Below are 27,272 nucleotides of genomic sequence, written 5' to 3' on the forward strand. Positions count from 1 at the left end.
AGTCTTTGTCCATTTTTTTTCACAAATACCACTTTTTTGGGCTGGAGGGGGACTCTTCAGTCTGGAAATTTTCTTGCTTTGTTGTCTTCTGATCCAGCTTCAGTGTCTAGTGACTGCTCCGAAGAACCTTCAGTACAAACTAACTTTAACTGAGCACAAAACAATGTTCTTAAATGGGTAAATCTGCTTAAAGAAGGAAGGAGAAAGTCTCTACAGTCTTTTGCACTAGTAGCAGCTGTTTTTTTTTTTTTTTTTTCTCAATAACTCTCATTTTATTTTCTCTGTGAGTTATTTTAAAAAGGAAGCAGGGGCCCTTCTCAGAATTGTAGCAAATATAATTGAATTTAAAATGTTGTTTTCAAACAAACAAACCATAGAAAAGTTGAGGATGGGGAAATATAAGCAAAGTTTTCTAAAATGCTCTTGTGCAGGCAAACACATGTTTTGAGTTAAGTTGAGCTCATTTCTGGTAACAGTATTTAACTTTCTGATGGCCATGACCAGCAGGCATATGGAAAATGGAGGGTGGCGGTCTTTATCAAATTAGATCTAAAGAGGAAGAACATGTATTTAGGGTCTTTTTTTTTTTCCCCTTAGTATTTTTTAGAAGGAAATCTGGAAAGGGCAAGTAGAGGCTGGGAGGGCTCATGGAAAGATCATATGTTTTGGAGCTGGAAAAAAGAATTCTGCTTTTGTTGAAGAACATCTTTCCAAGATTATACTTTCTATTTACTTCTGTTTAAAATGTAGTACTGGTATGGAAAATCAGGCTGAAAATTTGTATCTGCTTTTCCTGAAAATTTTCTCTTTTGACTTTGTGCTTGGGTCTGACAGAATTCCCTGCGTGCATGAAAGGAAACCAAGTAATTTCTATGCTACATTGATATTTCATAATTAGATATTTCATAATTATATTCCATTATTTTCTTTTCTGAAACTCATTCAGCTAGAGAGAATTTAATGAATCTATGGATAACTGAAATAGTGTTTGACCCCACCCTTTGCTCAATCCCTGTCCCGTACTGTAGAACGTGCCTCAGTGATGTGGAGTAGACACAAAAGCTAATTTTGGAGATTCTAACTGAAAGGGGCTCCCTGGGATCACACACTCACAAAAGGCTGGAATGTCACATGTCTGTCAGTTGCATTGCTGATTAAAAGCACTTCTAAAGCTAATTAAGAAGCACTTCTAAGTTCTATCTGTAAGAGATTTAGATGTTATAAGTGTGGGCTTCCCACCTCTGCCCCTCTCCCATATAAACCCATTTATGTTGCTTTAACAGAGTGGCCTTCAGAGCAGAGGCTTTCTTGGTTCACTTATGCGACAAGAGGACCAAAGCTCACAGATAAGGAAGGGTCAGGCTGAATGCTCAGTGTTTCAGCACAGGCATTCATTCCCTGCACTGCACTTCTGCATGAGTGGAAAAAAATACTATAATGGAATTGCTTCAGTTTTGTCTTACCTTACCCTGGTGTAAGTTGTGGCCTTTGGTGCAAGCCTATGAAGTGAGATTTTTCTGATTTTCTCACCATCCTTCAAGTTATCAACCATGAAACAATGAAACACAATATTTTCATCAATGTTTTCACAATATTTTCATTTTTCTGATTAAAGAAGCCCACCTTGTGCTGCAAGGAGAGCTGAGGGTGGCTGCAAACCATCTCTGCCACCCTTCTCACCATGGATAGCAAACAACTTGTCAGTCAGGCTCATGATCTATCTCAGTTCTGTGCTGAAGTGCAACCATAAATTAAGGATGAATACATTCAGATTAGTAGGGATGATAAACTGGACAATAAGAAGTAAAACTAATAAATTCTGTTGAAATCAACATCACATTAAGAAAGAGAAGCAAAGTTTAGTGACATGCAATACAAACTATGTACAGGGGGAAAAGCCAAACAGATCAAGATAGAACTTTTTTCTTTTTTCTCTTATCTCCAATTTTATTATCTTCTTTATCAATCAGCAAAACAGAGAAAGCAGAACAGATTGAGCAAGTCTAAAGTTTTGTTTTGAACAAAATGGATTCTGTCTGTACCGCATTCATGCTCAAGCAGCACTTTTCAAGGGGAAAGGAAGAAGGTAGAGGAGGGAGTCAAAAGATGAAATGTGCCCACTGTTTTTGGGTGATACACCTCTGAGTTCACACACAGAGATGGAAGCTGTTGCAGCCAGGGATGTGCCTGCACCCAGAACCCAGCAGTAATAGCCCTGCCTCTGTAGCCATTAAAAAGGGTCACAGAAGGTCAAGTGTCCCTGCCCAAAATCACGGATGGCTGCTCTTTATGACATTGTTACTGTGCCAGGTTATATTTTAATGATCACCATTTTTAGGAACTTTCTACAGCCTTTCATTGCACAGGTTCCAGGAAGAAGATACAGGCCACACCTACTCACACTCCTATCAAAGGTGATGAGCCTATCTACACTTCAAAGACTGTATATTTTCTATCTCTTGCCAAGAGTTGTACAAGCAAAGAGAGGTAGGATCTCTGTTCCAAATCTCTCCTCTGTTCCCTCCCGGGGAAAGCATGGCTTTGTCTCCCAAAAGCCCACTCCTCCCCAGGCAGACGGGGCAGATCCTTAGCCCCTCCATATCCAGTCTGGAAAACTCCATGCCAAAGCTGAGGTCCCAGTACAGGTGAGGAGCACACCTGGCACTGCTGAACCAACCGATCCTCCAGCTGGCATACCTGGAAAACCTAAAGGAAAGATGTAAAAAATGTAGCATGGAACCTCCTCCTCTAAGGCTAAGAAGTCTTGGTTGGCTAAGAAGAAAAATAAACCTATCCCAGCCAAACCCAGGACAGTAGCTCAGTGGCTTGTTGGGTTACAGAGGTGTGTTTGACAGTTCTTGATGAATTAAGGCTTACTGTAGGAGATTTTTGAATCACCCTCTGAACCCATGCCCATCAACATCCATAGCACTCCTTGGAAAAGTTTTTAATGATCAGTAATGCATGTTGTTGGAAGAGAAGTATCTGATTTGCTTGGTTTATAACCAGTTGTTTAGTTTATAACCAGTATAAACATGCTTCCACTTATTCTGTTCCAGGCTGAAGGATCCTAGGCCACATAGTTCTTTCTCAGTGCAAGCTGCTTTACACCTTTTACCTCTGTTGCCTTTCAATCTCTAGACCTATTTTGTGCTTCTAGGTAGGACAAACAAACCTGCAGGCAGTTTTTGAACCACTGTTACACCCTGAAGTTTAACAATGTTATTATAATGTATTCTGGTTTGCTGTTTTTTACCTCAGTAATTCCAAGAATTCTTCAAAACTAGAAAATAAAGCATACCCATACAACAACATCAGAAAAAATAGATAGACCATCAGTTTGTCATGACAGGATGTTTGTGTTATGATTCAACAAATCAAATTGCTGCTTTATATCACGTATCATCTGGCTTTGGAAAAAAAGGGGGAAAAAAGCAACAAAACAGAAATAAAACCCCAGACAACCAACCTCAGCCAGATAACTAAATCTATACTTTAATCTATTGTACTATGTGATTCTGCATTATTTAAAATTTGTTTCAAGAGTTTCAGATTTGTTTTGAAGTAGTTCCTACTTACACAATTATACTGGCTTTTTTAGCCAAAAAAATATACCTTCATTCTGATGTCATGCTCTGGTGGCACCTACCTGTCCCTCCTCCTGTGGATGAGACTGGACTCTGATATCAATTTCTACCTTGCTGTGCTTAACAGCCAGACTTGCTTCAAGAACTATATAAGAAATTCCATGCACTCAGTGAGAATTTTGCTATCAATTTCTTTGACAGCAAGGTTGGTGTGCCCTCATAAAGATTTCATAATTGTTTGATTTGCATTCAGCACAAGTGCAAAAATTATATTTTAATGACAGAGCTGAACACATCTTTAGGATGTGTGGAACCACAGTAATGAGTTACATGCTGTTTAAAGCAGATATTTTAAAAAAACATGTTATTTCCAAGCAGCTCAGTGTTTATCTCATTTGGTTTCCTTGAAAATTTCCTGATTTTAGATGCCTTGTAAAACAATTGATTTTGTTTTCCAGAGTGCCATTTCACACAGCATCACTTAAGGAAAGCCCTTATACAGAGCAAAAAAAAATCAGCAAATTATTTCATTCTTTACTGATTACAAAAGTAAAATTTACTCTTCAAAGCTATAAAGTACGAAACATACCAATCAGCTCATTAGCTGGAGATTGCTTGGTATGTATGAAACTGATTTAATTGAGTTAAATAAATATAACCAACATATTTACAGCTCAGATCATGTGCATGTGTTTAGTATTTGGATAATTTCATTTTTCAGAGTAGTAGTGTGTCCTCAAGAACTTTGAGTCTGATTTATTCGGTAAATGAAGTTGGATTGATGCTGCTCTGTGTGTATACAGATCTATGTCTCTCAGTCACCTCTTTTTTCTTAGTCTTACTTGACAGATTCAGCTACAGTTTGACTGAAAGTAAAAGACTGATAAATATTCAGTGTTCACAAACATTAAAGGAGTAGTCATCAAGGGATGGGGCAGACTGTGACAGTCCAATTTATTCAACCTTCATAGCCATGAGAGGGTCCTCATAGGCAAAGAATGCAGAGCTCTTTTGTTATGGAAGAGTTCTTTTGCTCTACTTCAGCAGTAAAACACCAAATTGAGCATTTCATAGCCATTTTGGAACAAAAGATCCAGATGATAGTTTGCAAGGATATAATTTTTGCTTATGACTGGATCTCATAGATCAAATCAGCTTAGTAGCACATGCTCTGGTTCCAAGTGAGGCAAAGACATCCCTTGTGACACCAGGTCAGTCTCAGGCTTCAAGCAGAAAATGAGGTCAAAATTCACCCCCTTTTCTGGACTGACTTCAGACAGAGTCATAAATGACCATTCTAAGCACTTAGGAGGACATTTTTGCTTTTGGTTATCAGTCTTGCAAGTTCACAAAAGAATTATAAAAATAACAGTACTGGAAAACTGGTGGGTATATATGGTAAGAAGACAGGACTGAAGACAGTGGGCACCTGAGAGTCATTTCCTTCTTTATCACTATAATGTTTCCTCCATCTTTGTATTTTCTACACTTTAATTATGCTTTCTATTTATGCTGTTTCATATACTAACTAGTGCCTTTCCCTTATTTATTTTCAACTGAGTTTATGTGTTGAACTAGAGCTCTTGCAGTAAGAGTGGGAGAAAGAGGGAGGTCTTGCAAATCCAGGGAGAAAAGTAGAAGAAAAGAGCCATCCTCATGGCCATGAGCCATCCTTTGGTGGTGTCTGTATTTCTCCATGGGATATGGAGGTGTTCTGATTTTCTAACAGATTCACCTTGCTTAAGTGGAATGAATCTGGGTGTAGGTGTTTCCTTGTTACCACACAGGGCCGGTAACAACTGCCAAACAAGCTCTTATCTTGGTAGAAAGTTGTCTTACAAACATGTCTAACTTTCATTGATTTGAGGAGCTGCTGTGGCCATCATGATGATGTGCAGCTGCAAAAGTACCCTGAAGTGAAGGGAACAAGAAAGGGATCACAGTAGGAAGAGAGGCACAGAGAGGGGAACTCATTTGTTGCTGTTTCTTTCTATCACCAGGAAAAAAATTACTAAAGCCCTGATGTGAGATCAAATAAACTAAATAAAATGAAAAAGACCCAACATAGGGATCTAAACATCAAAGTGACTGGTTCTCCATTCCACTTGCCTTCTGCAGTGACCTATGCTCAGTCAGGATGAGTGAAGAGTGGGTTGAAAGGCAACTGCTCTCTTGGAGGAGCCCTGAATATGGATTTACTCTCTCACAAAATACAGAGTACTGAAAAATCCAGCTCAGTTCTTTTAGCCTCAAGGTTGTTACCTGTCTTCTCTAATGTAATGCCCTCAGTGGTCCCTGAATCTGTGGACTGACACATGGAGAGGGCTACACTAATCCAACATTTAGTACTCCAGGGTCAGATAGTCAAGAGCAGTATAAGCCTAGTCACCTGGAATATCACAGGTTGAGTGAAGAAAATTGTGTATTATGGAGTCAGCATATCATAAAAGACATTCCTCCTCAGAGGCTCATGGCAGAGATGCAGTAATTTTAAATATATGTGTAAAAGAATAAAGATCATAATTTTAAAATACATTTCTTCATGCACTCTAGAGTAGGTTTCCATTCAAGCTACACAGTGGCATTGTCTTAATAGTTCACTATTTGAAATGACACACATATATGATTCCAGGAAAGAAAGACATGTAAATGTGTTTCAAGAATAGGTAATAGATTTTTGGAGGACTGTTGAGATTACTGACTCAAACTGTAGCTGAAGAGATTAATAAGAAACCTCAATATCTACAAAGTCAAATTACAGAAATTGTTTCAATGACCCAGAGGATATATGTGTCCTGACATCCAGTGGAGATGTGAGCATCTGGGACAGGTCCATGATGCAATCCAAAGGGATGTGTGCCCAAGTCACACAGCAGAGATATCCTGGATATCCAAGCTGGGAGCTGAGTGAGGACATATGAGTTTGGGTCCTGAGGCAGTATGTCTGCAGTCACACAGCAGTGCTAAAGCAAACAGCTCCTCTTGTATATCATCATTCTACAGAGGCAGTTCTGTTATCATCATCTCTTGAGGTACCAGGACACTAAAATCCAGATCCACAAAACGGGAGATTCTCAGTGTGGAGGTGTTCTAGAGACCTGATCTATTAAGTCCAGTGGCTCTTGCTGCAGTGTGACACTGTGAAAATTTTATGTTTGTTGTGCTGGTAAAAGGAGCAATACTCAAACTATTGGTAACATAAGCATTTTTCTTAAAGAGCCCTTGTCTGTCACAACAGCTTTGCTGCAGGCATAAGTTTGTATACACCAATGATGTCCTGTGGGGAGCAACCTCCACAGGTCAGGATGGTTTCTCCAGAAACACAAGATTATAGAAATGGTACAGAAGCTGAAGTAGAATGAATGAAAGAAAGAGGAATTTATTGGTCACCTGTAACATTAGACAACAGATTAACAAGTATTTTATCATGACAGTGCAAGTGCAACAGAATATTCAAGGCTAGAGCCTGCAAGGCTCTTTCTACAAAAGGGTTTTCTTTATATTTCCAGGCTCTGAGATCTGTCCAAACAGCCCTATAGAATAACTGCCTCACCCGACATTGGCACAATTGTAATTATTTACCGTGTACATTATTGTGCATTATCTCTTTAAAAGTTTTTGCTGCCAAAGATGAACGCGCCAGAGCTTGAGAGCATGCCTTTGAGAGGTGACTGACTGACACCTAGTGTTTAAAATCCAGTCACACTTAAAAAAGAAATGTTCACTTACACACACAAAAAGCAGTCAAAAAGATTTATTTCTAGCAAGAAGGGCTCCCATTTGTTTCAAAGTACCACCTCATCAGCATTGCTACAAGTCAAGGCCTGAGATGTTCCAAAAAGCAACATCCACAATCACAAAAGTCCACAATCACCACGGCCTGATAATCATCATGTTTCCACTAATTGAATCATCTGGAGTTTGCTGCCTCTACCCCAAATCTCCCTGTGCTGGTACATCTCACCCATTGCTCTAGAGCTGGGAGGGAAGCAACCTATCGTTCATTAGTGCAGTGGCCCTGGCGTCCATGCTCCCACAAAGCCCAGCAGTGCAGGAAGGTGGTTTCATCAACACTTTTATTATAAGTCTCTGGGATAGAAATAGGGCAGGAGAACAAGAAAAAAATCCCCAAACAAGTAATCTTGAAGCCTCTTAGTTTCAAATTACCAGCACTAGCCTTCTCACCAAGCACAGCCCTTTCCTATAACAGACACTATTTTCAATTTCAAGGAACCCAAAATATATGCAACATATGAGACAGGTATTCTCTTATTTTATTTTTTTATTGGTTTTCACAAAAAAAAAAAAATTGAAAGATGTAAGGATATAAATAATTTACAATTTCTATATAACCCTCAAGACCTCATACTTTCCAAATCCTTCAGCCAAGCAGAGCAGGTTTACAATGAATCAAAGCTGACTGCATTAACAGTATTATGAGTAAATGTTACTGTAAATTCTCCCCACCTGTAGACAGTGGGCACAATTTTGCTTGTGTCCATCTCTTTCTATTGTTGCCAGATGTCGAAGCAGGCCATGATATACACATCACTATTTCTTTTTATTAAATGTCCAAAAGGGATCAGGGATAAAGCTTTTCCATCCTGTGTGTTTTTAAATAAAACTTTTTTTTTCTATAAAATACACCTTGTGAGTCAAGATGCTACTGAAACTATGCAAGTGTATAACTACCCTTGTCAAACTATCACTGAAACTCCAGGCAAATACAGTTTGCCTGGAAGATGAAGTTCATTAGTGAAGATGGACTGGAAGACTTTATGAAGCCACAAAGTTCTGCTGATTTTGGTGTTCAGGTGTTAGCTGAGTGGCAAGTTTTGCTATTCTCCTGAAGACAGAGGTTGCATATTTGGTTCCAGCATTAGCAGTGAGCTCATTAATCCCTCAGTCTGGAAGCACACACAGTGCCTCAGCCATTCCTCCAACTGCTCCAAGATATGTCCAACCTTGACCAGGAGCCCATTTTCTCCCAGGTAGTGCCTGTAGCAGGAGCCCAGGGAGAAAACAGCAAGAGGAGAGCAGTATGCTCCCTGTGTCTTGCAAGTTTTGAACAAATAACCACATGAGTCAGAACCACATGAGCTGATATTGTATCTAAAAAGTTTTTGATGGATATTTTTTCATGGTTTTTTCAAGTTTCCTTTTGAGTACATGTACATTTTCAATATCCTGTAGCAAGTAGTTTAAAACTGGAGAAAAGCTTTCCTGCATAGTAGCCTTCTGCACAAAATCAAGCATGAAATGAATATTTGTTAGCTATTGTGGTCTGGAATATTTACATAATCACCCTATTTCTCATTTTTGTCATTGCTTAAAAAAACAAATGACAGCCAGAAGCCAAAACAGGCTTTAAAATGCAATTATTTTTCATCTGTATGAATGCAAAGTGACAGCTTGCTGAATCCAAACTAATTTTGTGAGTTAATAAAAACATAATAATAGTGCTGTATGGTCTTGAATACTGATTCTTTTCATTCTTCCCCCTTACTTTCATCTCTTCTCTCCTTCTTTGTGAATGTCTTGCTTTGCCTATCTATTACACTTTGTATTTTTTAATCCTTGCATGTTTTGATCTCAGTGGAACTAGACACATATGATTGTGATTTCTTTAGAAACTTTTACAAAATTAGAGACTATTAAGAGGAAAGTTGAGTAAAGCTGTGGTAGTTTTTACTCAAAGATGCCAATTTCTTTGTTGGTTTTGTGTTGCTCTAAGTGTCTTTCTGAACTAAATACCAAAGTCATATTCTCTAACTATTTATGCAATGGGTAGGGGTTTGATTACCTGCCAGGTTTCAGGAGAAGCAGAGCATGGTGATAGGTTTTATAAGCAATTGGCATTCAAAGCTGTGGCCTGGAATTTTTTCTGAGATTACCAAAAATAGGCTGATGTATATATTCTGACTAGATGCAGTAATGCAGCTCTAAGCACAACCCTGTGCTGCATCAGTCACCAAAGCATTTTCATCTCCCAATGTCACCTTTATCTTTAAAGTAACTTTGTAGAAGCCATCTGGTTCTTTTCAATGTGAGTACATCAAGTTGTATCAGTCAGCAGGCACTGGCTAATCAAATGCCAGCAGATAACTTGCTCATCTGCAATGGAGAAATACAGGGCAGAATGGTAAGAACACCACGAGGACCATACACTTAGTCCTAAAGAATATTGGTGCCATTTTCCATACAAAGAGCATTTCCTTGGCCATGCATGTGTATCCCCATACATACACCCTCACATTTCCATGCTCTTCATGTGTTTGATACATTTAAGTATTGCATCATCCAGCTTCTCTATTTGATAGTGATAAGAATAAAATTGTGAACCCAGGCTTCAGATTAAATACTGCGGTCCACGTTTCTCTGCCCTTGCTCATGAACAAGGGTGTTTCTGATCAAAACAGCTATTGCTGGCTAAATAATGCTGGTCTGGAACATTATGAGATATGAACTAAGACATGTTTAACTGTGCTGGAAACTGTGCTGGCTGCACAGCCAAATGCAAAGGCTGTAACTGCCAAGTTCTTTTTTGGCCAAAATATCTCCTTTCACTAGTGCAGAGAAAGGCAGAATAATTATGTCAAGAAAATGTGGGCAGGTACTCTGAGTCTGATCATCATCTAGTGTCTAATAAGAAAGAGGTGGTCATCCTATCTTGGACACCTGTTCTGGACTAAAATTACTGGAGATCTTCTCTCAAGATCCCAGAGCCATGGCCGGTTCTGTTTGGTTAGATACCCAAACCTAAGGAAGCAAAAATTAAAATCTCGTGTCTTGTAGTGCATCTTGTCCCTTATAAAGGACAGGTCTTCAAGTTAGAGCAAGAGGTGCATTTCTTTAATTCTCTCAGTGCAGTTAAAGCAACAGACTTGCTCCAAAAACTTGCTTTGAAAACTTGAGGAACATTTCTGACTGGAAGTAGGTTGTTTGTAGAGCAGGTAGCAGCATTGGGTAACCAGAGAAGACTTTGTGCTGAATCCCGAGGCTGAAGGCTGCTTTGCTGACTCCCATCATCCTCTTCAAACTATTCTCCTTTATAAGCAAAGAGAAGGGGCTATTTTTCCTCAAGGAGATTCAGTAAGGTGTGTCTGATATCTACATAGTCGCTGGTGTTCAGGAAGAAACATGAACACTAAATAATGCTCCTGGACCTGAGTTCATATGTGCTATGTGTCCTTTACTGAAGTGGGGACTTGGAGTTGAAAGCATAAAACCAGACAGCCACGACACATCACCAGGTTTTATGGCCTCAGCAAAGGGCTTTTGACTCTGTGCATGCATAAGTGGAGATTAGGAGCAATCTATGTGCAATGCCCTGCCCAGTGTCTCATCGGGTCCTGCTTTGGATCCAGAAGGTGAAATCATACACAGGAGTGACATTCACCTGGAGAAAGAGCCTCATTCACGATGAAGCAAGAGCTTCATTGACAGGAGAAAACAAGCCAAGCTGAGTAGGATTTTCAGATAATCATAGAATAATTTGGATTGGAGGGGACCCCTAAGACCATCTACTTCCAACCTCCCCATCATGGACAAGGACACATTCCACTGGACCAGGTTGCTCAAAGCCACATTCCACCTGGACTTGAACACAACTAGGGATGAGGCATCCTCAGCCTCTCTGGGCAGCCTGTTCCACTGCTTTACCATGCTCACAGGGCATTTTCTCCTAACTGCTAATCTAAATCTACCTCCATTCCCCCCTGTCCTACCACAGCATGCTCTTGTGAAAAGCGCCTCCTCAGCTCTCTGGTCACCCCCTTTAGGTATTGGAAAGTGCTAAAAGGTTTCCTGGCAATCATCTCTTCCCCAGGCTGAACAACTCAAACCCTCTCAGCTTGTCTTCCTTAGGAGAGGGTCTTCAGCTCCCTGATCATTTTGGTGGCTCGCCTCTGGGCCTGCTCCAACAGGTCCCCGTGTTTTTCCTGTGCTGGGGGCTTCAGAAGTGGACATAGGACTTCAGGTAGGGTCTCACAGGAATGGAGTAGAGGGGGAAAATCACATCCCTGCTGTAGTTGGTCTTCTTAAGCCTCATGACATTCCCATAGGCCTGGTGCTAGAGCTTGACCAAGTCCTTCTGGATGGCGTCCTGTCCTTCAGATGTGTCAACCATACCTCTTCCCTTAGTGTCATCAGCAAACTTGCTGAGTATTTTGTATAGACTGAGGTGTTTAATGCCAGCAATATATAATTTTTGCTCTCAGATAATTGCCTTTCTTTATGTATGTATTGCAGATTAATCCACTATTGGACAAGACGTGTTGGATTTCTTTAGAATAATATTTTATTTTAAGGAAAAGTTATACCATTTGGGAATACACTGATCAAACATTTCTTGGAAGGTTCCAGATCATGGATTTTGTTTTATCAAATTTCTACTTTAGGATTAATTTTCAATACAACTAATATTATCATAATGTTTTATGTGATGTTCCTCTGGAGGCTGTCATGTTCATGTGGGCAAGCTCTGTGTATTGACCAAGGTCTCTTGTAAAAAAAAGCAATTTTAATCAGAAAAAATTCTATTTAACTCTTCTATTTTCAGATAAAATAATAAAATTCCTTTCATCTTTATATTCCCTATCTTATTTTAAATCCCGGCACTGCTTTAAGATTTCAAGCAGTGCAAGCCAAAACTATATAAAATATATGTATAAAAATATATATTACAATGAACAATATAATATTCACTGTGGCCTGATTTCACTCTATGAAGTCTGTGTTCCAGATGTGAGCGGCCAGTGTAGTTCTCATCTACCTCTCTTACCTCACTTATATTGTGATTTTTTTCATTTTATGCATTCTATATCCTCACCAAAAAAGGAATCTATAAGTTCATGATGCTTTCTAAGTGCCTCCTCTAATGATTTTTATCAGAAAGAAGGAATTCTTTCCCCTCTTCTTGAGAAAACGTGTCTGAACATTGGACCATGGTATAAATTGTGTTGTCTACCCACAGAGATGGTGTCTGATCATCCAAAGGAAAAGTTGCTGTGTTGGCTGAGGGTTTTCCTCTCAGCACTAAGACAGAGGAGACACTCCAGGAGTTGTCTCTCTGAAACTTGACTTAGTACCTGATATCCACAATTTACTTCTGCCTGATGATTTGTGTGGGCACCAGACTGATGGGTGTGGAGGGGAGAGCACTGGGGTCCAAAGGTAAGAGCACCCTTACCTTCTGTGAAAAGTACAGTGCAAGAGGAAATGTCACATTACCTTCTAAAGCTGATTGTTCTTTTGAGGTCATTAACTGATCTTGCAGCAAAAGAAGTCATTTATAGTCTTTTTATTGTTCAGAGATTTCTAAATTGAGCTTTCCACTTGTCACCAGTCATTCTTAATAATAAAGGAGAAAGAGTGTAATCTTCTCCATTGTGGACTTTTTACCAAAACAAAAAGCACATTTAGGTGAATCAAGACTCAGCACCAAAGTATATCTTAGAAACTTTATATTTCAAAAGCACAAATAAAATTTTTATATTGTTATTTGTTCCAATCAATATTATTCTGACATGGAAAAATATTACCAGTAATGAAAGCAAGTAATTTTTAGGTGTCTTCCAAACCTTCCAGAAAATTATGTCCATCATTGATTTGTATTTCCCACTTTCGGATAAGAAACACCTTCCTTGCAAAATCACTTCATTCTCTTCTAGTCAAATAAACACACTCTCAGCTAAGAGTTGGGATAATCTGCCCTGATTGTATACATGAAAATGGACTAGCATAGCTCATCACCTCATGGAATCAGTAGGAAATATTCTTTGATAGGACAGGGAAAAATAAATAGCAAAAATTAAATGAATTAAACTTACATTAAAAATCTCAATACAGCAGAAAACTTTGCTGTCTTTGTCTTGTCTAAAGTTTTCTTGTTATACTTACTTTAATTATTTTACCAACTGCAAAGTCCACAACATTAAAAGACCTTGTCTTCACACATATCTCTCCTTTTTAGTTGATGTGTGTTTACACAATGCAGTGACTCAGAAAGGAATATTTTGTTCTGTTTTGTTTTGAGTTTTAGAGATCACTTGTGAGATTCTCTTGCTGTTTCCAGAAACATTTACTCCTTCCACCATTTCTCATGACCACTTCAATCAGATGTTAAATAGCTAGTATGAGATTTGTATGAACAGCCAAGCTTCAAAAAGTCTTGATCTAGCAGACAGTGCTTGGAAGCCATTCTGGAACATTAATTTCATTTTAACCCAAGTAGACCTCAGTATTAGTTCATGTTTTCTGAGATGCTCTAATTTTACTGGTCTGAAGATCAGTATTTTTAGAGACAAACTACAAGATACTGCTTTGTGTCTGTGATCCAAAGCTAATTTTAAGAGTTGCATGTTTTCAGAGCAGAAGTTATTGGGCTCAGACAAACTCCCATATCAGCTTTTTGATCTGTTGGAATATTGTCCACCTCATGGGAAAGTACACTTGCATGCAGATAAAAAAGGCATGTCATCTCTATAGGTCTTCTAACACGAATTCCTTCAAACATTTCTGTAGTTGAATGTTCTCATCTCTGTTCTCTTCTGGTGTTTCCAGAGTAACCTCTGAGTTAATCTCCATTTGCATTGACATATGTTGCTGTTGGATAAAAATTACATTATGCATAAAGTGCACATTCACTGGTATTCAAAATTTTGTGCATTTCTACGAGCACTCAACTTATTTGGCATCTATCTGGGATTAGGACATATTGCTTACTCTGTTGCAACTGGAATACAAAGATTTTATTAATTACTTTCTCAATCTACAAGTTACTCACAGGCACATTTACTTAGTTGTTCTGAGCCTTAATTTTATTTCTTGTCACTCTCCAGGCTGATATGACCATTGTGCCATCAACAATCACTTGAATCAAGAGATCACAGTGTTGTCTCAGTAATTTGTTGCTATCATGTAGACAGTAACTCCCCAGCTATGCTGTCTTCTGTCAAAGGTTTATTCTGTGTTTGTAATAGTTAAGGGACAGAAATAAATTCTTTCACTGTCAGCAACATTAAATATAGGGTTTTTTGTGATTATATTTTGAATACAAAGACCCCTACATAGCAGTTTACACAGTTCTAACACAAAGAGAGATACAGAATATAAAGCTGATGGTTATGATTCTTTATTCTGCTAGCCGATATTCATAGCCACAATGGGTATTATCAATTAATTTGCTCACAATTACTGGTAAAAATGGGTGAGAAGGACTTCAGCACAGAAGAGGTGATAAATATACTCTTTAACCAGCTGAACTGAGGGTCAACATGGCACTTTTAGCATCCAATTTGGTCAAATTATATTGACCAGAAGTATCATAGAAATTATTCTGAATCCTGAGAATATGAGACTTGGCCTCAGGCCAGTTCTGGACCTCTTGAACTTTTCTGAGATGAGTGCAGTGAAGAGTAGGAGCACAGTCTGCTCTGGGACCCAGCCCAAGGCTTGTGGAATGAACTCCAGGGGCAAGTTCAAAACACTTCAATCTTTTAATTTGTCATTTGATTATATAGAATACGCACATAATTTCCCCCATAAATTCATTTTGAGAAGATAAGATTAAACAAAACAACCCATTCTGCTTGTCTCACAACTCAAATTATGATTCCTGGACTGAGATTTCTGTCAATGATGTAGGTATATTATTAAAAAATGCCCCAAAACACAATATTGGAAGGCATACATCTTTCTCCTGGGAAAGAAAACAGCATAAGGAAACACAATGGAAATTACTAGTTAAATTGCTGAATGCTCTACTAGATTTTGATATTTTGATATATGGCAGAATAGAGTAAAATTTACAGAAATCCTGCAGAGGCTCTGAACAAATATTTTGAGCACACAGATCAGAGAAAATCCTCATTACAGTTTCCTTTTTCAATGGTGCTTTCCACCAAAAAAATCATAATTTGGGCACACCTGTGCCTTCTCATGTGTTGCAGAACCAGGTAAGAAGTAATCTTACTGTCCCTTCTAGCACACAGTTCACTGTGCAGCTTTTCTGGAGTTACACTGATCCTAATACTGCCTGACTAGCACATTTTTCCTTGCAACTCACACAATGACAGCAATAAGAAACACTGACTGTGCAAGCCAAGAAGCTCCATTAACAACAGTCTCCAAATACTGTAAATATTTAGCCCTTGTTTGCCGAGTTGACTAAAGACTTGTAATGTGGCATGAGATAAGCAAGCACCTGAGCTCATAGTGCATCAGCTCTTCCAAAGTAAACACCTCTGCTTGTGGCTTTGTCCTGAAGCAGGGGCACAGCTGTGGTAGGTTACATTGCATGCACTGTGCAGCCTCCTCCTTCCTGCTAGAAAAGTGTGCACATTTGCTGCTGCAGAGCCAATGACTTGCAGATTGCCACAAAAAGTTCCCCTCGATAGCTGGCTGACATGCTTACATGTATAACATCCCATAACTGACTATTCCTCAGGGACTCAGGGTGATCACTCCTTAAAATGTTGGCCCACTGAGTGGGGATACGCTGAAACACCTTGGAGCACACGGGAGATTTTAGTCCCTTGAGGATTTTCTCCATCCTGTCTACTGACATCAGTCCTGTAACCTCCACAAGGTATTCTGTTCTCACAACAAATGCTGTACATACCTTTTCCCTCTTGTTTTTTTTGTTTTTGTTTTGTTTTAACTAAATGCTGCTCCAAATGCAATGCTGCACCATCTGATTGCAAGTAATGTCATGCGTGTCAGTGTGGTGAGAGAAAAAAGAGAAACAAGACACACTACCTGGTGGTGAGTCTCATCTGCTAACCATGTTTTGATTTTATTTGAAGGATGTGGAACAGGTGTGGTTAAAACTTCCAGGCATCCGTACCTGCAAGACAGTGATACAGGCACGCTACTATTCTTGTCTGCAGGAACAGATCAGACGTTAATATAATATGTATTTGTAATATATATTCCAGTTCCAAGACAGGCATCTACTATTTCTAAAGCCATTTAAAATTTTTTTTCTTTCTTTTCACTGGAGACAATTTTTTCAACACTTTCACTAGCTCTTCTTTAGCCTAACTGGTCTCTAACCTGCAAGAGTTTTGAAAGAACTGGATGCATATTAAAAAACCTAACATTTCTACTCAAATAATATTTCCAAGCCAAATGAGAACTTGTGGCATGCTACTGTGTCTGTAGCTTAAAAAATTGTTCCTATGTACTCTTTCCATAATTAAAAATTGATAATTTCTTTTACACAAATCAGGAATAGTGATTAGTCACTAATTATGCACTAATTAAATAATAAGTTTACTTTTAATAGAGGCTCCACTTACATACTGCATCTTCCAAATACTAAGGTATCTTGAGTCATCCTCCTATCTGGACAAGTTTATTTCTCAGTTCAAGAAAGCCTTTGCTGCCATAGGCAGCTGTCAATAGGGAAGCTGTGTTGCCAGGCAGAAAAGCAGTGGCATAGAGAGAGTTAGCAGCATTAACTGCCAGGGGGTGCAGGGCCACTACTCTGCTTTATTCTACTAATGGTATTAATAGAACAGCAAAGGAAATTCATTCCACCAGACTGACTTCCCCTTTTATTTCTAGCAAAGTCTCCCATTTAGAGTGAAAAACTACTGTCATAACACCCATGGATTATGACATGAAATTGGACAGCATGACATGCAGTTCATCTCTGGTCTGATTAATAGAGGTGGCCTTGATGCAGAATCTGTGAAAGCATGGGCTAGAGTCACACTGAAGATAGAGAGGCAGCTGTCAGAGTAAGATTAAAAAATGTCATTTATAGTGGCAGAAATACATCAGAGAATAGGGTGTGAGACTGGATATGTGGGGGACTGTGGTAGGAGTGAGAGAGAAGAATTACAGGTGTCAGTGAGTTACACTAGGTCATAACATCAAGCACTCGTTTGTTAGAACAATAGTTGGAAAGGAACAATTTACTGCTTCTTGAGAAAATCTGTGTTTGACTTTTTTCCATTGTATGGCTTTCTCTCATCCTGACCCCTCTTCCACCAGAAATTTATACAATCATCAAAAATGTACACTACCTTCTACATGCATATATCAGCAGACCTCCAAGGAAAACCAGAGAACAAAACAATGTGAGGCTTAGCAGTAGGATATCCACTGTCTTTTCTTAAAAAACAAAAAAAAAAAAAAAAAAAAAAAAAAGAAAAGAAAAAGGAAAAAGAAAAAAAAAGGGAAAGTAATGTTAATTAAATGGGAGAGGCTACGATAGTTAATAAATTGATGAATTGCACATGGACTCATAAATATTGCTCTATTCCTGAACTGTCACAGATTTAAATAAACATTTCCTGGAGATTTTTTTAGGGGGAAAGGGCTTTTGACTTCAGCACTGTTCCTTCCTCCCTCTCCTCCTTCTAGCCCTCAGCCTTGCTGCTGTCTTTGTCCAGTACTTCCTCTTGCTTCATTCCATTCCCTTCTTTTCCTGGAATTCTTGTCTCATATCCTGGGCATGGCCTGTCCTGCCAATGGATATTTTCACAAAGCCTTGACCCCTCTGGATGTGAAACCCTCTGTCCATCTGCTCTTGGTGTTTCTGCTGCTGCTCCCATCTCCACACACCATAGGTCCCCCTCCTCTGCCTCCTCACCACTTCACAGCTGTAACTGATTTAAGGCAAGATGAAAATAAAAGCATTTTGTCAAGCAAAATATTCTTTTTGTTTCAAGAAGCAGCATTTGGTTTCTATTATACTTACCTTTTTAACCCTAATTGGCATAGTCCTAAAGAAATGGCATCAATACATATTTATGTTGTTTAACAAATACTACTACTCTGTACCTTGCATTTCTTCCTCCAAAATACCCAAAATAGCAATGTATTTGGTTGACTCAGAAATATTTTCTGGGAAATTTTATTTCTTGTTTAATATCTAGCTTCAGAACCACAAATAGTTTGGACCAGTTTTAACTAAGTATTTTGAAGAAAAACAGACAAGGACAGCTCTTAAAATATTTATAGTCTGAGGCTAGTTAACCAGTGGTGTTAGGATCAATCTAGATTAAAAATCAAAGTATAAAAGAATAAAAGTTCTGAGTTTGAACCCATTTATTTCCACAAATTTCATATGAAACCAAGAAAAAAACTCAGAAACTTGTGGGTAGAACTTATAAGAACATGTCTTATCTTCTTTAAAGTACAAAACTATTCTTTATTCACTTTAAGATGAAAAGAAAGTTACTTTCTTCTTGCTGTCTGAGATGAGGGCTCGGAAAACTTATTCTGAACCACCTCTGGACTGTGTAATAGAATTTTTTTTGAGTTTGTGGTAATTTCTCTGCATCATTCTGCTAACCCTACATTGTGCACACACCCAGGAGAAGAGGAAGTCCTGTTCTTATCATCAGCTGAACCACAAAGGGGGTTGCTTCTCCTGCTTTCTTACTTCTTGCATTTTGGAGAGCAGCAAGAAAAAGAAGCACATATATTCTTTTGGGTAGACCATTTCATGGTGGGTTGGTTTTTTTTCAGATGCAAATGCTTTAAATTTGACAGAAATAACAGAACTTTGAAACCAAAACTAGTGGCTTGGTTTGCAAAAATGCAGAACACTTCTGAATTACTACAAACTTCAAAGTGATCTGTGAATGCTCATCAGCTCTCAAAATTAGACCAATTATTTCAAGTTTCTACATATGAATAAAGCTGATTAAACATTTCTTTTTTTAGCAGAAGGTTTTTACAGTAAACAGCTCAGTTCAGGTTAAATTGTGAAGATTTTTTTTGAGGGCATATGCTAATTCCAAAGGAGAATTAATGTTTTCCTCATGAGAAAATTAGCAAATTCTTTTCATGTCAAAGGAACATTTCAGAACAAATATTTTAGTTATGTTTTGAATTATGTTATTTCATTTTGATGCTTCAGCTTTTTTTTTTTTTAAATTAAGGCTAAAATGCCTTTTTAAAATGCATTCTTAAAGAAATGTTGCACATTTCCTAGATGAAACAGTGGAATGTCAAGGAGAAGCAAACAGAAAGCAGGTCATGCTATGCTTCTTCAAGAATTTCAGTAGAAAGAGATCCTGTAACTCCAGAAAAATTGACACATTAAAAAAATATTGAATGGATGGTTTTTATTCAGGTTACTTGCATAGTGTCCATTTATACCTGCTTCCAATTAGAAGCAGATAGAATAATTTCCACAGAATCCAAAGTAAAATGGACAGAAAATTTTGTCTCAGCATGAAAAGAGGTATGTAAAGAGATTTGGCTGAGCACCTGACCCTCCAATGGAATAACTCCATATATTAATTTTATAAAAACCACTGATTCTTCCTGAGTAGGAAGGAGGGAAACTGCTGCACCACATGTGCAAAAATATAACATCTCACCTGGCATTTCCTGTCCTCAGATAAATAGGGATTTTAAGCTCAAAGATCAATAGGACATATTCCAAAATACAGTCTGTTTTATTAAATAATGACACTCACCTTGTTTTGTTTTACTACCCATAGTACTGTACTTTTTTTTGCATGCTGACACACAAGTTTTTCTCTATAAATACAGCCTCAAACCGCTGTAATACTTCCCCTCTGCCTAAGCTGATGGTAGAAAGCTTCTGCATGTGGAGACATTTTTCTCATCATGGAAAGCACACCAGTGTTAGGGGTTTTCTTTATAGAGGTTGAAGGAAAAGTATTGCAGTACTTTTGTTTACTTTGTTTTTGCAATGCTCTTGTTTACTTTGTGCTCAAGTGAGATGTTGGGGCCAGAGCATAAATTTAAATAAGAGCTAAACCATTTCCTATCTCTGTCAGATAAGAATTTATTCCACCAGTGTAATAAGTGACATTTAGGACTTAGTCCTTAAAGACTATATGGTTTGATGAATGGTAGGACTTTTGTGGATTTCTTGGCTTACTAACTCCAGTTGAAAATATTTTTAGAGATGTGTGGGCTGTCCTTTGCAGGGCAAGGCCACAGGGTGGAGGGATGATGGTGTAAGGACCTAGTCAGCTGCTGACCATTATTCTTTCCTAAAGGCTGTCAAGAGTCAGGACAACAGTTCTGTAAAAAGCAGGGAATTAGAGCTCAGACTAAGGACTCTGCTTCCCTACAGCAGAGCTGTGTGGGCCTGGTGTGTGCCATGGACACCCAGGTAGTTATGCCCCAATACCAGCCTGGAGCAGAAGAGAGGCAATAATGAAGTAAATGTACTGAATGGTAATAACATAACCCATGAAAACAGCAATGAGTAGTAAGTACATAACTTACCATCATGAATAAACACTGGTTCACTCCATTCACTCCAGATCTTGTTTGCTATGCAAATCTCTTTCTTTACCCTCACTTGTGCTGCACATCTTTTTCCTGGCTTATGAAATGGATACTTATAGTTCTCTGCAGTGACATTTGCAATCTATCAAGAGAGGTTTAGGGGATTGTTTTAAGATATTTTGCATTGCAGTTCAAACAGATGTAAACTAGGGATGTCAAATACTACTATTTACATCTCTAACTAGTAGGAAGAGGTTTTCAAAACAAGTTCTTATGTCCAGATACAATTGACTCTCATCTGATGTGTGTTAAAACTCAGAACTGAACATGAAGAGAGACTGGAACTGACAAGATGCAAGGAGGTATAATTTATGGCAGGACATTAGGAATTTGAAAACACTGATTCCCCTTTCATTTTTTATCACACCACATATAGGATGAACACAGTAACTATGGAACTGCAAGATTCAAGATTTTGGTATGGGTAGTCTGCTACACTTGCTTCTCTGTTAGAATAAAATCTTTCATTTTTCACCTTAAGAACATCCATTGTTTTGGTGGCTGTCCTGAAATATCTTTAATTGTGCCTATGAAAAAAAAAGAACATCACTTCAAAAGATCAAGCCCAAACATGGAGTGGTGGAATTTAAAGAAGAGGAATCTTCAAATAATCCCTAATCACTTTTAAATACTAAAGCAAACTTCTATAAATAAACAATGTTAAAAATTTTAGAAGTAATAAGAAAGAGAGAAAACTCTTGCTTGTAGAAGTTAAAAGTGATGTTAAAAGGCTGCAAAGAAGTAGAAAGTATGAATCTTATACATGGAGAAACAGGGAATCTTTGCTTCCTTGGTGTTAGGAAAGCACGATCTGTTCTCTTCGTACTGGCTGATGTGGTGTGGATTTGACTCTGTGCACCATGTCAGTTCTTTCTGTTCCCTTTAAGGCTTTTCCACTTCTGGTGTCTATTAATATTTTGTGGCACCCAAAGCACAATATGAAACTTCAGGGGAAACTCAGCATCTAAACGGGCAAGTTAGTCACAACCTGCATCTTACATGTAACATGCTGGTCATATACACTTAAATAACATTTGACCTTTGCCTAACACAGAATGATTGACTCAGTTTGTGGTTCAATGCAATCCACAGGCCTTCTTTCTTCTGTGATGACTCCTATATTTTAATTCCTTATTTTGTGTTGACATATTTGACCTGAATTTCCTAATCATAGGATTTTCCTTATTACTGAGTTTTGGCTTGTTGATTTCAGACTTAAACAGAATTTCAAGTTCTAATCTTGTTTTCCATGGTACTTGACAATCTTTCCTAACTTTGAGACAATATTCTTTTTCTATAACAAAAAAAGTCAATACGGTCTATGTGATAATAATGTGCAATTCAAATTTAATATAGAAGACAAAACCTTCAACTTCATTCAATGCAAGCCTGACTCTTAAAGATTTCATAAAATATATTGATTTTTCATTTTGATCAGAAAGACAAGTTGTATTATTTATTAAAGACAAAGGCATTTCTTTCAAGTTTGTTTGAAATTAAATTCTGTTAAGTTTGAGGGATGCCTTGTTTTTGTGGAAGTTATGTTGTAAAAACGAAGTGTACTACTAGGGAAGCTGATTACCTTATGATCTGTTATTTTCACCTGGTACAAAAAACACTTTTTCCTTGCTGAACCAATGGTAGGTGGAGGTTTCCAATGAATTTTAATACTTTTGTTTTCGAGAGAAACTGAGATGTTGATTGGCGGGTTCAGCTTCTCTGAAAAATAAAAGAGTGCAGAGAGACCTTCTGTACCTCATGCTCTTTCTTGTATTTAAACAGATGTAAAACAAATGAAAGTACATCAGTCCTTATAATACACAGCTGAGTGTTTTGGAGTTTGCCACACCCAAAAACATTCTAGTGAGTGACACATTTTCTTTGAAATTGCTGTTCAGTAAGTACCTCAAAATAAAGAGACGTAGTTGGGGTTTCCCATGTATCTTTCTAGGAAAGGCAGAAAGAGGGAAGGAGAAGAAGGCCCTCTCCAGACTCAGTGTTGGTGTAGAGGAGACCTTGAGTCTGCTACTGACTCCATGTCTTGTAGGATACATGTGTTTTGTCAACCCTCAGTCCTGGTATTATTACTTTTAAAAAATGGTATTTCTTCTCTCAGAGAGGGGTTTCAGTGGGGACACTTACAAAGTCTTCATACAATCTTAGAAGGGTTTGGGTTTTAAGGGGCCTTAAGGATCATCTAGTTCCAAATCCCCTGCATGGGCAGGGCCACCTCCCATTAGAGCAGGTTGCTTAAACCTCCATTGAACATGTCCTTGAACACTTCCAGGGATGGGGCATCCACAATTTCCCACAACAGCTTGTTGCCCAGAGAATTGTCTGATTTAATACATGAAGATTGCTGCAGATGCTTAAGAAATATCTCTCTCTCCTGCAGAGAAGCAAGCAAGCACTTGCTATGGAGGAAGTACAGTGCTGGACACTTGAGTTCCCAGGATTTCAGCCCATATATATATTCAACTTATATCTGGACTCATATAAGCAAGCCTATAGTTATTTTTTAGCATGGCAAGTGTTAGAGCACTGCTGCTGAGTGTGTGCTCAGTACCCAGGCATTCAGTCCTTCTCAGCTGCTGCTGCATTTCTGTGAAAGGAAGAACTCCATCTGGAGTTTTCTGAAAAATCCCTGCCAGCAGAGGCAGAAGTGCCTGGCAAGTTTCTGCAGACGGGGTCAGTGAGGTCTGGGGATGGCAGGGCTGCACTGTGAGGAAGCCAGAGAGGGCGAGTGGCAGCAGGACGGGTCCCTGCAGCTGCTGTGCTTGCTCCAGCAGCCTTTGGGAGTAGGGGCACACCATGAGCCCTGAAGAGACATGAGCCAGGACAAGAGGCAGAAGCAGAGTTTTTATTCTTAGTCTCTAAAATACTGCTGCCAGACCACTCTCCCTTCTGTAAGGATGTTAAGAATAGGCAGCAATTTCATTTCTTCCTTTTGTCATATGTCAGATTATGGCTGGCTCTGATTGCAGTGGGAAGCTTTAGGTAAAGCAAACAATTTTAATGTCTTAGAAAAGGTTAGATGAGATCTAACTCAGAATAAATATTTAGAGTTTTAAATTATATTTTTGTGATCCCTTGAGCTATGACTGATTCCCAGGTTACAGGTCTGCAAGACAATCAACATGTTAAAGACTTAAAAGGCACTTGAATCTGCAATCTTTGCTAAATTTCAGGTGAATTTCTTACCCATGAGATTAATTCAAACTTCCCAGAGAAGTTAGGAAAAGTAATTTTATATGATCATTCAAAACTGTTGATAATTAAAAATAACTGCCAAAATATTTTTAACTTAAAAAATAAATAAAAATTCTACTAATGTTTGAGAACATTCATATTCTTAAATTCAGGTTATAAGCGAGACTTGTGACTATTTATGTTCTTTTTTCTTAATCACACTTGCTCAGCACTAAAAACTGTAGAAACAAAGGTACTATGGTTATAAATAGTTTCCTCACATTAGCCTATTTTATCTTTTAATTAAAATTATAGATAAACAATGTTTTTAAATCAGACAAAAAAATTAAAAAGTCTACATCCCTATTACATTTTGTTTAATCTTTGTGCAACATTCACACTAAGATGAATGCCTAAATAGTTGGAATTAATATTATGACTATATCACACCTTTTTTGCTTTTCCTGAAGTAACCAATAAATAAAATTTTCATAATATACAGTAATAGACAATACTTACCTATTTTCTGAGGTGTGAAAGCTTTGAAATAAGACAGTACTCTTGAACTATTTCTCAAATTTCTCACAGTTATGTTTAAATTTATTTTCCTTGATGGTTGGAAATGTATTTCTTTCATATAGCATCCAATATTTTTCTTCCTTGCATTTTTTATATATTGCTGGCATGCAAAAACCTTTCCTACATGTCTGTGAGAAGGAAATAGAAGGTTTTTTTAAATCAAAGACTTAGGTCCAAAGTCATGGTTTCATACTTATTTTGCTAAACATCCTTTACCTGTATGAGGTAAAGATCTGGATATCTTCAGGAGCTTCTGCTTTGATGTGCCAGGTGCAATTGAAAAAAGAAATGTTATATATGATGCATGAAAGATTCTGAATGTAAACTGCAACAAAGAAATGGTAAAAAGAAAGAGTCATGTTGAATGCACATTGATTTCCTAATAACAACATGATGGTTGCCTTTACAAACCCATTATATTGGCTTATTTCTAGAAGCATGAAAAAGTGCTATCTGAGAAAAAACAGGTATTTTTGCTTTGTAGACTGTGAAAATTGGGATGCATATTTACTACTGACACCAAAGCCTTACTAACCCACTTAAAAATAAATTAAAATCTCTGATCTTTTAAGAATTGCTAAAATCATATGATACAAAAGGCAATCTTCATGATATATGAGTTCCTAGGGAAAATGAAAATAGGGTTTGGGTCATACTGACGTCTTGCTCAGCAGAGCTGGAGTTTTCTGAGTCTGAACACATCTAATAAAGGAAATAATTCTGCAATATCTCAAGATATTATGAACCATGTTCTTAACATATCTGTACAAAAAAAGTAGCAGAAGACAATAATGAGATTTCAGAAATTCTCCAAGACAGGAAATTATCATAAATGCTTGGATGTCCAAACAACAAGCAGGAAATAGCTGACCTGGAGGTGCCTTGTAAGTAAGTTCTGTCCAGTCACTCTCCTTAATTATGTCTTCTGTTTCTTTTGCAAAAAGTTGTGTCTTAACTTTAGCATTAAAACCAGAGTGTAATTGAAGATGTATTATCTTTTCCTTCTCCTGCAGTCTTTCCTAGGAGGAGGAAGAAACTCCATGAAGGTAGACAGTTCTAAGTATTGAAAGGGAAATTATGCAAACTCATCTACTGAATAATACAATATATTACTTCACTTTACACTATGAGCAACCTCCGAAGAACTTACTTTCCTCTCCTTAGTGGTACTGAAGAACTTATAACTCAAAATATACTTCACGGTGTATTTCTTGGTTTCTTCTTTTGTCAGGTTGTTGTTCCAGGACAAAATGACTCTTGAATCATCCTTGGTGGCCCACATAACATTATGCAGCCTAAGTGCATCTGCAATTACAATGATATTACATAGAGAGAGGATTACCCACTGTGTACACTAAGGAATTGTCTCTCAGCAAGGCTTGCATGCCCAGTAGCTCTGTCAGGACCTCTGCTCTTGCGTGAAGCAGGAATTTCTGAGCTTTGCTGAATATGACTTTCAGCAATGGGAATCATGCTGCTCTTTGCAGCTCACAAAATTAATTGATTCACTTTTGCCTGTCTTGGACACCTCCCCTACTGCAGGTCTCTGTTTCTCCCTATGGGCCGTAGAAAGTGCCTTGACAAGTTCAGATTAGAAATCTGGGAATGTTAGCCTGGGATGAACTGCTAATAGTCTACTTACCCTTTATGTCTTCTTTTCCACTTGCCAGGACTGTGGAAAACAGTTTCTTATGTTGGAAAAAGCTCAATATCAGCAGGACATGAATGACTGTCACACGTGCCATAGCAAATGTTTTGGGCCACAGGTCTGAAGGAACTGGAGACTCTTTAGTTCCAAGCTTGGTTGAAAAAGTAGTTAGAACATGCTGTTTTCATTTTGCACCTGTGAAATATTAGGAAAGGGTCAGCTAGATGCTTAAAGGTGTCTAAAGTACAAAAGGTAAATATGAAATGGCATTTCTTTGGCAGGTCTTGTTGACAGGTGCCTGCTGTTGCCAGGATGTTTGTACTGAGCCCACTCTTTGACTGGGGGCCAGGGCTAGAGAGAACGTGTGCCCTAGAGCACAGGTTCTGAGTGACAGCACAGCTTTGATTGCAAGCCAGCAGCACAGATATGACGCTGCTGACACTGCAAGTGTTTTGGCAGGGCACACCTGACATAACCATGACTAGATTTAAGCCCAGAAGCTCTCCTTGTGTCTTATCTGGCCTCTTGTGACCGCAGAGAACTGTCATTTCTAGACTGTGACTTGTGTTACTGGTTTAGGAGGATATGAACCATTAGAGATTAATCCTGCCATTTGAAAAAGTATCAGCAAAAGAATTTCAGGTGTTTGCTAAATTTGGAATACAGTGAGCAAAGAGATTCAGACTGATCAAAGTTGGTTTTAGCACGACAGCATTGTTATTTCTCTGAAGGGTCTCCTTCAGAGATTGCTTTAGTGTAAAACAACATTTGATACTCTCTGTGTTCGTATGCCTCCATGTTCAGAGACTTTCACTCACTGATTTATCTTGGCACTGATAGTTTTCACTTTTAAATTCTTAGACATATTGTGTCCAGGGATCAGCACCTGGAGCCATATCAAAAGGTTCACAATACATTGACTAATAAGTGGCACTGGTCATGTAGAGGAAAATGTGTGAATGTTCAGCACATGAGGAAAA

The 27,272-nt window shown here is 38.2% G+C and overlaps 1 protein-coding gene across 1 annotated transcript; it reads right to left on the bottom strand.

The window, feature by feature from the left end:
- Positions 1 to 14,069: 14,069 nt before the first annotated feature.
- On the bottom strand, positions 14,070 to 26,389 carry LOC135449146 (interleukin-5 receptor subunit alpha-like). The gene is made up of 10 exons (XM_064715813.1): positions 26,287 to 26,389; positions 25,795 to 25,949; positions 25,516 to 25,663; positions 24,861 to 24,969; positions 24,585 to 24,772; positions 22,459 to 22,595; positions 20,814 to 20,958; positions 17,621 to 17,708; positions 16,347 to 16,434; positions 14,070 to 14,192 (listed from the first exon to the last, which is right to left on the bottom strand). Exons 1-10 carry the CDS (start codon positions 26,387 to 26,389, stop codon positions 14,070 to 14,072), a joined length of 1,284 nt encoding a protein of 427 aa, XP_064571883.1.
- Positions 26,390 to 27,272: the final 883 nt, after the last annotated feature.

Source organism: Zonotrichia leucophrys, chromosome 1 (assembly GCF_028769735.1).
Source record: "Zonotrichia leucophrys gambelii isolate GWCS_2022_RI chromosome 1, RI_Zleu_2.0, whole genome shotgun sequence".
NCBI lineage: Eukaryota > Metazoa > Chordata > Aves > Passeriformes > Passerellidae > Zonotrichia > Zonotrichia leucophrys.

Bases quoted from the DNA above. Each gene is read 5' to 3' on its own strand.
- LOC135449146 (XM_064715813.1), bottom strand. From the start codon at position 26,389: ATGGCACGTGTGACAGTCATTCATGTCCTGCTGATATTGAGCTTTTTC. The intron at 24,773-24,860 runs GTAAAGGATGTT...TCCTTCTCACAG, and splicing joins CAGATCTTTACCTCATACAG to ACATGTAGGAAAGGTTTTTG. The intron at 16,435-17,620 runs GTAGTGTACATT...ACTGTCTTGCAG, and splicing joins CTGATATATGCATGTAGAAG to GTACGGATGCCTGGAAGTTT.